The sequence below is a fragment of the Ictidomys tridecemlineatus genome, chromosome 5, assembly GCF_052094955.1.
Source record: "Ictidomys tridecemlineatus isolate mIctTri1 chromosome 5, mIctTri1.hap1, whole genome shotgun sequence".
Classification (NCBI taxonomy): domain Eukaryota; kingdom Metazoa; phylum Chordata; class Mammalia; order Rodentia; family Sciuridae; genus Ictidomys; species Ictidomys tridecemlineatus.
The window spans coordinates 12,240,033-12,251,896 of record NC_135481.1 but is presented as its reverse complement, the minus strand read 5'-3'; the positions used below and the strand labels follow the sequence as shown (position 1 = coordinate 12,251,896).

At 38.7% G+C, this 11,864-nt stretch overlaps 1 protein-coding gene across 11 annotated transcripts in view; it reads right to left on the bottom strand.

Annotated features, from left to right (window-relative positions):
- Positions 1 to 4,941: 4,941 nt before the first annotated feature.
- The window catches only part of Myo9a (myosin IXA), a 293,301-nt gene continuing 286,378 nt past the window's right edge, over positions 4,942 to 11,864 (bottom strand). For all 11 annotated transcript variants that reach the window (XM_021727982.3, XM_040275557.2, XM_078049353.1 and 8 more), the window contains 2 exons: positions 10,476 to 10,618; positions 4,942 to 9,663 (listed from right to left, as the gene is read on the bottom strand). In XM_021727982.3, coding sequence (XP_021583657.1) covers positions 9,203 to 9,663; positions 10,476 to 10,618 — 604 coding nt within the window. In that variant the 3' untranslated portion in view covers positions 4,942 to 9,202. The remainder of the gene's footprint in view (positions 9,664 to 10,475; positions 10,619 to 11,864) is intronic.

Genomic DNA, 11,864 nt, shown 5'->3' with positions numbered 1-11,864 from the left:
TGTGTTTAGATCATTTACATTCAATGATATTATTCAGAGATGATTTTTATTTTCTGTCATTTTGATTTAGTTTCTCCTTTGATTGACTATTCTTCTAGTGTATTTCTTCCTGCAACTGGTTTTCATTTTTATTTTTCATTTGTTCTTCATGAAACATTTTATGGAGTATGTTTTGTGGTGCAGGCTTTCTAGTTGTGAATTCTCTTAGCTTTTATTTATCATGGGAAGTTTTATTTCATCTTCAAATCTGAAAATTTTGCTGGGTATAATATTCTTGATTGGCATCCATTTTCTTCCAGAGCTTGGTGTATATTATTCAAAGACTTTCTAGGGTCTGGGTTGAGAAATCAGCTGAAAGTTGTATTGATTTACCACTAAATATGACCTGTTTTTTTTCTCTAGCAGACTTTAAAGTTCTATTCTTATTGTGTTTGTTATGAATTTTCATAATAATATGTCTTGGTGTTGATCTATTGACATTTTGTGTATTTGGAGTTCTGTATGCCTCCTATATTTGATTTTCCATTTTATTCCTAAGATTTGGGAAATTTTCTGAAATTATTTCATTGAAAAGATTATGTATTCCTTTAGTTTGTATTTCAGAGCCTTCATCTATCCGAATGAATCTTACATGTGACCATTTCATGTTATCCCATATTTTTTTAAAGTTCTGTTCATGGTCTTTTAACATATTTTCTCCATGGTCAACTTTATATTCTAGACTATATATTTTGTCTTCATGGCCTGAAACTATCTTCCATGTTGTCTAATCAGTTGGTGATGGTGTTCCCATTGAATTTTTAATTTGATTTATTGACTTTTTCACTTTGAGGATTTTCATTTTGTTCTTTTTCAGAATCTCTATCTCTTTATTAAAGTGATCTTTCACTTCCTGTATTTTCTCTCTGATTTCATTTCCTACATCATATTTTATTTCACAGATCAGTTAACTACGAACTTTCTAAATTCCTTCTCTGACATTTCCTCCACAGGGGTGGATCTGTTATTGAGGTATTTTGGTTTGTTTGGGATGGTTTGTTCCCTTTTTCATATTGTTTGTGTGTCTACCCACTTATCAGTACGAATCTGAGATGGTAGAGCTTTTACCCTATGAACTTGTCATGTCCCTGAAGGTTTCTAGTGCCTCAAGGTGTGTGTGTGGGGGAGACAAATAATGACAACCGATGGAAACAATATAAAGCATTAAACTAAATACTTAGTTCTTATTATGACATCTACAATGTTAACTGGTACAATAAGCAGAAATGGTACAATAAACAGTTGACAACAGTAAAAACAGTAAGTTTGTAAAAGTGTTTGCTATTTCAAAAGTTCAACAAGGAGAATGAAGAAGATATTTAGGATGTGATGACTATGAGGAGGAGGAGAGAAAGTAGAAGTAAAAAAAAATTAAAGAAAGTAGAAAGAGAACAATAGAATTTCGTATCGAAAGAAAAGAAAGAATCAATAGAAATGGACAAGTGATAAACAACAGAAAACAAAATCAAACTATACTAATCAAAAACCCTGGTCCTCAAAAGACTCATGAAAGATAACTACCTTCAAAAAATCTAGAAATGAGAAAAGTGAGACAAATATATAAAATATGTTTATATATAAATGTTACACACACACACACACACACACACACACACACACACACACACACATCCATGAACCATTCAGCACACAAAGAAAAAAGAAAGAGGGAGAAAAAAATTAATTTAAAAAAGTTTCTTGATGAAAAATTAAGGAATTTTTTTCTATTGCAGTGGTCAAAAATTGTCAATGAGAATATATGTTCATCGTCTGTTTCCAAATGGCTTTCTTTCCATTTTTTCTGGAGGTATGTATCATGCACAAAAGTATTAGTCACAGCCTGTCAATCCTTAGTCTTTTTATGTTGCTCACCAAGTTGCCGATTGGAGTTCAAAAATTCCCATCTCAGCAGCATGAGGTGGGGGCAGTTTGGAGAGTGTTGTCTGCTCCACTCTCCGGGTAGAGTTACTGTAGAGTTCTATGAGAGGAGTTCCCATAGATGGAGCTACTGAAGGTCCTATTTAGATCTAGGTAGGCCCTAGGTACTTCATTCAATGGCGATTGGTATGAAGATTTTAAATCAGCACACCTCAAAAGCCTGGCAGCTCCAATCCATACTGGGAGTCTGCATGCCAGAAGTCTCCACTCCCATGGTTACACTCCTGTGGTGGAGGAGCCAATCCTTTGCCCCCTCTACCACCTACAGATCCCATCCTTTCCAGCTTGCTGGGCTCAGTCTCCAAGCACACAATCACTTCCACACACCTGATCAAATTCCTGGCCTGCACTAGTTGTTCTTGCAAGCCTCCAGACTCAAAAGATAAGAGGGACCCAGGATTAATTGGGTCTCAATGACCTATATTCCACTGGCTAAAACATTCTTCATGCCTGAATTTCTCCTGGTTTCCTAGGCACACTCTTTGAATCATGTAGTCTGGTTTTTGGACCCAGCTAGGATTATACAAGTCTGGGCTCCTGGACTTGGTCCCACAAACACCAGATGCTATAGCCCAGCAGAAATATGGCTCCTGTCTCAGCTCTCCATGGACAATCAGGAGATGCACTGTGTCTTTCCCACAAAAGGATATAGTGTAGCTCACCCTCTGGGTTGTGGCTCAGTGGTAGAGCGCTTGACTTACATGTGAGGCACTGGGTTCAATCCTCAGCACATTAAAAAATAAAAATATATTTACTAAAATAAATAAAGTACCTTTCAAAAAAATTTCACTCGTCATTTTCCTTGAAATGTGTTACTAGGGAGTTTCAATCTTTTGGAGGTGTCAATTCTTTTTTCATATTTCTTGTGTTCCTTCATTGAGATTTATGTATTTGGTGGTCAGATATCTCTACTACTTTTATTAGTAAGCTGCTTTCCTGAAGATAGTTTGGGTATTGGTTTGTAATGCAATATTATCTTTATTTCCACCTGGGCACCACAGTGGAAATATACCTGTAATATATTTATACTGTAGTATATTATACCACAGGTATATTTAGCTTTGATTAGTGAGTTTGGGCCCAGTGCATATCATGTCAAAAGAGATTGACTGAATCTGCAGGCTACTTAAGAATGGGACCTCTTAGCAGTTGAGGCTGGTGTGGTATGTGGGCTACTGTGTGGCTATTCCTGCAAAGCAAGTGATGGCCCCTATTGTTTGGGGTTTGTTCAGACAAGTAACACTCTGTTACTTGTAAGAATATGTGGCAATGACTGCACCAGTAGTGTTGAGGTGCCTGAAGTGCCTGTACTCTGACCAAATGATGGTAGAGACCCAGGTGCAGAGAGAGGTGGTGGTAGGAGACACAGCAACCCTCTGTGGCACTCACTCCATCTTGACAGTAGTGCATAGTCAGACAAGGTATGGGGCATGTAGGTGTGGTAGCAGTATGAATTTTGATGTTCCTATCTGCTGCTAATATGGATGTGCTCACCAAGTAGGAAGACCTTGCTTCTTCCCACAAAGCCATACACACCGGGAGACAAGGTGATGACAGGGCCTTTTCTTCCCTCAAATCTTTGAGCTACAGTGCCCACTGAGAATAAGAGTGGGCAGGTTATAGCTAGAGCTAAGCAGAAATCTTGAGCCCTCCCTTGACTGTGTATGCCTAGAGATGGGGTGTTAGCTGAGGCTCCTCACATCCTGTCTCCTTCAGCCAAAGTATCTACAGGAGAGCAAGACACAGCCAACACTGGGTCAAGTTTCTCTCTGGACCTCCTTAGGCTGTGTGTCTGTGCGGGAGGGACACCAAGAACAACAATGATGCTCAAGGCCACCCCAGCACACCTCAGTAGGCAGGGCAGCAGTGAAATGACAGAGTTCTTTTCCCCATTCTCTTAGAAGCCTAAGAGTGGTGCTGTAAATAGGGGTGGCAGGAACCACATGAGTGACTGCCTTCAGTCCCAGCACCAGTATAGACAGCATGATTGTACACACTCTTCTCCTCAGAGGGCAAGCTACTAAATCTCCCAGTTCTCCAAGGCAGCAATGTTACCCTCCATGTTGCAATATCTATCCCCTATAGTGCAGGGCACCAAGCAGGTTTAATTCAGGGTCACTCTACGGAGCCACATTTGATTTCTGTGGCAGCCATTGGCTGAGCCAGTGCAGTGAAGTCTGTGGGATCCCAAAGATGGAAATATGCAGGGATTCCAGACCTCTGGAGCAGCCCAAATTCAACAATAGGTCCTTATTTGAAATGGCTCCTGGCTACAGCACCCTGGAGGCATCACTGGATGACATAAAATTCTCCACAGAGTAGTAAGACTACTCTGCAGATTTCAGGTAACTTGAAAAACTATTTAAAATTAATTAACACAATACTTTAATATAAAGCCTGTGGGGGCTGTGATACTTTCCAACAGCCAGGATTGCTAATATATATGCTGATAGTTTGCCAGGACTCTTTTATCCTATCCCTGCAGAAGGATGGCTTGCCCTCCTCAGCTATGGAGCTGGGACAGCAGATGCTAGACATTTTTTTTCCTCTTATACTGTTGTCCCAGATCTCTGGATCTTATAAGGTTTCATTTTCTTTCTGCTGATGTTCAGTGCTCTCCATGATTTTTCACCTCAAAATGCAACTACATACCTGTTGCTTTGTTGTTACTTTGTGGAGGAGCAGGTGAGTGCTGGATCTCTCTATCCAGTCATCTTGAAATCCCTGCTAAATTAAGTCTTGTCAGCAGCTAGTATCTATTACAGAAAAGCTGACCCCTTGAATCTCACTTTCATTTGAACCCAGTTGAGTTTTAATAACTATCACCTCTGCATTTTGTCAATTTGGGGTTGGGTCCTTTCCTTAAAATTCATCACTGTAACTTAAGAAATCACTGCTGTTCTTTGGGGGTTGAGAGTTGGATGTGGGAGACAGGATGTTCAGAAAACAAAGCACACATATTGCTGCTTCTAGAAGTTTTGTTCTTTAATGAGCCATGGGGTGATTTGTTCATCAAGCTGCTTTTGTGTAGCCATACAGTGCATACTTTGAGTGACACAACTGCACTTTATACAGATGATGCCTTGCCCCCCACCAAAAACAGAAATTACAAAGTGCCAGTTGGTTGCATCAGGAATGTAATCAGTTCTGTGAGTGAAATAAATCATTCTTCTTATAGAATTATTCTATTAAACAGTAAAATGATATATATTTCACAGGATATGTCCTTTCATAATACATAGTCTTTTAAAAATTTACACTCGGCATACTTATAAATTACTTTAAATTCATTAAAATAATATAATACTAATCTGTAGTCCATACCTTTCCCATAGTAAATACAAACACTTGGTTCAAGAGGTGCAACTTTTATATGACCTCAGAGGGATGATAAATAGGCATTAAGAATGGATGGGTTAAAAAATAAACCAATTTTAAAAAAAGAACGAATGGGTAGAAGGTGATAGGCTCATTGGTGGAACATTTTTGAAAACAAGAGATCAATAAGACCTAATAGATCCATCTCTCTAATCATCACTTTGCTGTTATCCTTTTAACACCAAATCAAATGTGGGAGTGGTTCCAAAAAAAGTGGTTACAAGTATTCGAGGGTGATAGAAAAAAGAACTCCCACATACAGCAAGGAATTCTACCACCAAGGCCAGCATGGTGTTGGGGACGGGGCTGAGAAGTGATCACAAAAGAACAGGTGAGCATAACATGTTTTCCAATACAAAATGATGCAAGCCTCAAGTCTAGCTCCCCACCAAGGAAACAAAAATCCTAGAAAGAGGCAGATGAGAAAGCCATCTGGATTGTTTCTTTTTACAATTGAAACCTTGTTTTGAATGCATCTTAGACTCCCTTCTCTCTAGTTCAGCAAAGTGCTTGTGATAGGTACACATTCATTAGTTACAATTAAAAACACATGGCCCACAGGCACTGGGGGGACTGCAAAACCTTGTTAGACCCTAACTTTACAGCACCCTTCTGTGAACCCATCTTTGACCCTGAAAACAACCCTACTGTGATGCAACACAAACAGAAGTCTTCACTAGCCTTCTGGTAGTTTCCAAAAGCATGGAAATATCCCCCAATCTAAGGTCCTTCTGTCTCTTCAAGTCTCATAGTAGAGAGTTATATATCCCTTTGTGTTTTAAGAAGCCAAGTGTGGTTAAATAATTAAATGGCAGGAATTACAAAGTACTTTGCAAACTAAGTATATCACTTCCAGAATCCTGCTTTTGCTGTTAATGCACTTCAATCTGTGATCTAGAATGAAATTATACTTCTCTGCTTCTGTTACATTTTCCACCATACATATGCAATTACAGGGATACATTAGCTTTAGTGGGAAGAATAGAAAAAACAGATTTTTAAAAAAATTTTATATTTTTAGGTGTAGTTGGACACAATGCCTTTATTTTTTATTTTTATATGGTGCTGAGGATCAAACCCAGTGCCCTGCACATGCTGGGCGAGCGCTCTACCGCTGAGCTACAACCCCAGCCCAGAAAAAACAGATTTTGTTTGGGGTTGGAAATGTATAATGTGACTAGTATGGGCTCCAAATGTGGTGCTGCCCCACTACTGCCATGTGGAGATTTTCTTTGGGGCAACTGAGATCAAAGAAAAGAAGCAAAGGAGAAGCAATAGGAAATCATAAATCTTTCATATATTATATTAAGTTTAAATATCCTAATCATGAATGATTGTAATGCAACATCACTTTGTGGTGACATAACAATGCAGAGGACCATTTAAGAACAAATGGAAGTAGACACAGCATTTGGTTCTGACTTGGATCTGACAGGTTTAAAGAGTTATGGCTTCATCTCTTTATCAGGCCAACAATGCCTGTTATTCTGAGAACAATAGCTCTCTTTCCCTCAAAGAGGGAGCCCACACTTGCTTAGACATTCTTAAAATTGCATGGATCTCTCCATCTCCACCCCCCACCCCCCATTCTGGCAGCTTGTTAAATGACTAGAAATTCACAATCTAGCAACTGAAAAAACAAATATCTTTTATTTAATTTTGTCCAAATTCAGGTCTTAAGTCCCTGAGAAAAATTATAAAGTCTCTTAACATCCACCAACTAGTTCCTATAAAGTGACCTATATAAGTAGTTTGTTTTTTTTCCAACTGCCAAAAATTGACCAAAAAAAAAAAAAAAAAAAAAGCCCTACAAAGATTTAGATTGGAGAACATGTGCCAAGATCTGTTCCCCAGGCCATTTTTCTTGGACAAAGAAAATAATTCACAAGGGTAATTTTTTTTTTAAACATGGTATTTAACCAACATTCTGGAAAGTAACAGTTAATGCCCAGCAGCACATTACTCTCACAAGAATACTGAAACAAAGACTGTGCAGCTGGGCATAGGGCCCAGGAAGCAGCATCCTAGCTGGACACAGTCATGCTGAGGTGCTTTAGGAGCATCTCTGAACTTCATACTTTCAAAAGCTTAACATTCATTACTCATCAGGACAACATGAACAAGGTGGCAGATGTTTGTGGGATATAAAACCCAACATTCACTGATTAAACATCATTATTATGGAGATTTTAAAAGCTTCCTTTCCCCGGATCAATTCTGAACTCAAATCAGGGAGAGGGAAGACTCCTGCTACCTTTAGCTGCCACGCAGAATAGTGCTCTAAGTTGACCTGCGAGGCTGGCCAATGACCACTGAGGCAGTCGCATGAGGTTCAGTGTTGTGTAACAGGAGAGACTCTGCCTTAACAAAACATAACTTCAAAGCAAAGAAGTATGAAAAGGAAGAATAACCAAAATTCTGGTTACACGTGGTAAAGGCTCTTTTTCAGAACAGTGCATGTGGTAGTGAGACAAGATGCATTTAGTAACTTTAAAAATAAACATTTTCACATATTTATCTCAAGAAAGGCTATCATGTTTCATTTTTTATACATTATAAATAGCAAAACCAAATTTCTAATGCTAAGATGCTTCAACTAGTATGATAACTTAAGTGTATGGAGACCACCAGTAATGAAAAAGATGGGTCTTACTTTCCCTCAACTCAGGAATGAGTGGCAGTCAGCCCCTATCTAATGGCCCCTAATCTGTGGGAAGAAATTCCATGGGAAGAAGGGAAGCTCAAGTTTAAAAAGAAATATGCATAATGTACATGTATATTTACAGTAAACTTCAGTAACCATTATATAAACAAAAATAGCTTCAAGTAGTCCATCTATTTAATACTGATCGTCTGAGGAGAAAAAGATGAAAATTAGATGGATGATATTAAAATTTTTTATATTTTGGCAGCTTTCTCTAACACTTATCATGCAATGTTTTGTGTGAATATTTTGAGAGACGTGATTAGATGGTCACATCATTTGTCTGAGTTTGTGGTGGGAATCCACAGCAGATAATAGGCTCTTATGTGGTCTTCACAATTTAATCTATACAAAGAGAAAAACCTGGATGGATTAGGAAGAAATGTTTAGGGATCATTGTCTCTGGGGCATTTAAACAAAAATTAGAGGAATCTGACCTTAAGATCAGTGAATATGAGAATAGTATGGCTACTGAAACTTCAGCCCATGCAATATATTTGGCAGAAACTAACCAGCAGTTAAAACAGCATTGGTTATTTTGACATTAAATATCATCAAAAAACAAAGCATGTATTCTCATCTCATTGTATAACCAGATATCTGAGACAGGTTCTGATGGCTTAATGGAAACAATAGCTTTTTTACTTTTCCCAAAATATCACAAGTTAAAATTTTAAAATAGAGGGCTTAGGCTTTTCATTTATAAATTCCTTGGAAAAAAAAATCATACTCTACTTTAGCTCCAAACTATCCTAAAATAAACCCAAAGGTTTTTTGCTTTCATAGTTAAGAAAGCTTATATGTTTTCTTCAAATTTCAGAAATCAGATGGTCCCTTAGGTCTACAACACCCCCACCTCCCCCAGTCCAACTTCTCTCTCTGAGAAGGGAAAGAGGGTGGGAAGAGGCACATATAGCTGACAAAAATCCCCAAGCCCAAGGTGACTTTGTTTAGTGAAATCGACTCAAATACAGCAGCCAAGGCACAGCTGGCACCATCCCCAGCAGACTTCAAAGAGGCCTTTCCACTTCTGTAGGAGGCCCAGGAATTCAGCATAGAGAGTCTTAGCTATATGCTGAGACAAGAGGCCCCAAGATGAGATGTGTTTACCTCTCTAGCCACAAAGGGTACACATCTGCTAGTTCATACCATAAACTCATTATTTCCAAAGAGTGCTAGCTGTTGGGTGGAGCTGCAGTCTGGGTCTACAGGTTTCCTGCGGCCAGACATGACTGTCCCCTCTGGGGTCTCTTTGGTTTTCTGAGGTGAGTTTTTCACATTCTTTAGTTTTTGTTTGCCCTTTTCAGGATTAAAGGTTCCTCTGCTGATGAACTGAGGCCTCTCTTCTAGGGGTCTGGTCTGGCCCAAAGGTCCTTCTAGTCCTAGGGCCTCACCAGCTGAGGCAGCTCGGTAGAATGGAGATTTAGAATAAATTTGAAATCGTTTTCTGGTGCCGTGAGACAATGCAGTGTTAGATAGATATGAAGAGATGGAGGAGTCCACTGAATCCAAAGAGTCTTGCTGCTTTTTTAGCTGCTTTCTCAACTTGCTTGAAGGTTCAGGCTTTCCAGGTGCTTTTAGAGAGCTAAGGGCTAAGCTTCTCTCTAATACAAAGAGAGACCAAAGTTGTAAATGACAGTTCCCTCTAAAGAAAATTGTGATGCACTGAGTAGGTATCACTGTTCACATGTGAAACTGTTCACTGTTCACATATAGCTAAAATTTGTAGGGTCCAGGATGATTTATTCAGTGCACATTCATAACTCAAAAAGAGCTCTCCATCCATTTATATATGCATCATTTCATAATCAGCCCCAAGGAATTCCTTATGTTCAACTCTGCCATCAGTAGTGATCTAAAAAATATCATTTAAAAAACTATCTGGAGGGCTGGGGCTTTAGCTTAGTGGTAGAGCACTTGCCTTGCATGTGTGAGGCACTGGGTTTGATCCTCAGCACCACATAAAAATAAATAATTTGTGTCCATCTACAACTAAAAAACAACAACAACAACAAAACTCACATGTCTAGATGTATATATAGTAAGTTCTGCCTCCCTGAGACACACTACCCAGATAAATGCCTCCTTTGGTATATGGATCTATCTTACTGCAGAGGAAAAAATTCTTGCCTCCCATTCTTAGAAAAGGGGCATGGGATAGTAAAACAACATATGATTACTGGCTTTTCTCCATGGTAAATACAGAAAAAAATATTAACAAAAAAGTACACTACATTGAAGGGGTGGTCTGATGAACAATTTACGTGGAGGCTGTATAAAGAAAAATGCTTTCTTAGGACTTTGTCACCTTTTCAGGTAAGGTCAGTGCACCAATAAAGGAATTTGTCTAGCTTAAGAATTCTATTCTTACTTTATAAAAGAAATCTAAAGTCTTCAGTTTAACATGTTCATTTACCTGATCTTCCAGAGGTGGCACCTTCTGACTCCATATTCAAATTTTCAGAGCTATCAGCAGTCCCAATGGAGGCTTCAGACTCAAGAGTTTCATCATCAGAGGCACGGGGTTCCAGTACAAGCATCTCAAATGTTAGTTCCTCCCTATAAGATACAACAAATAAATCCATTAGCATTTGATAGGAAGTGGAAGAACAATAATAGAAAGAATAGAAACTTTCATGAAAGTTAAGAATCCAAAGAGCAAAGAGCTCTTCTTCTTATCCCTGTCTGGGGTAGTGATGAGGACCTACTCTTAAATTAAAGGACAAGGCAACAACAAACAACAAACCTAGGACCAATGACAGGGTTAAGGGTAGGCTTTTGGTAAAAACAAACTCTGGACAAACAATTAGCAGATGAGGGTTCTAAACTCTTTCCTCTCTGAACCTCAGCTTCCTCATCCAGGAAACAAAGAGATTAAATAGGTAATCTCTAAATTCCTACCAGTTCCTTAACCGTTTTCCATTAATTTTCCTAACTGGATACAGACTTTATTCTCTACCTTGGTCACAGAGAGGCCAATCACCGTACCAAAAAAAAAAAAAAAGTAGTGATAATTCTTTTTTTTTTTTTTTAAGAGAGAGAGAGAGAGAGAGAGAGAGAGAGAGAGAGAGAGAGAGAGAATTCTTAATATTTATTTTTTAGTTCTCGGCGGACACAACATCTTTGTTGGTATGTGGTGCTGAGGATCGAACCCGGGCCGCACGCATGCCAGGTGAGCGCGCTACCGCTTGAGCCACATCCTCAGCCCAGAGAGGCCTCTTGATAAAGTAAAACATTGATGTTTTCCAGCCATTCAAGTTTTGTGTCATCTCTTAGTCATAGTATGCTCTATTCTTCTTTATCACAGCACCCATCTACCTCAGTCACACACCTTATTCCCCCAGGGATTTGGTATTTGGCTCCTAGTCTTTCTCAATATTTCCTGATAATATCTCAATCTATTTCAATTAATATTCTTTGTAAAAACTTACTTCAAAGCCCTAATACAAAGTTCCTTTATGTCTATACCTTCTTTTTCTCTGCTTTATATACATAACTTTCTCTAATGGGTAGATCCTGCAATTAAGCATTACCTGGAAATATACCAACTCTGAATCCAGTACTCCCTTCTCTATCTACTGCTTCTTTATCCTTCCAATTTTTACTTCCTTTTAAATCAAGTAATCAAGTCTCCCTGTTAGACCCCTCTCACAGCTTCCCTTGAAGTCTACCTAGCTTGAGATACACAATCTTTTCAAGGACATTCTCACCAGTAATTTACTATAGTGATTACAATTGCCATGTGCATTCACCTCTCTGAGATTGCTCAAACTTCTTCCTTTTTCAGCAAAGACTTTTCCCATTT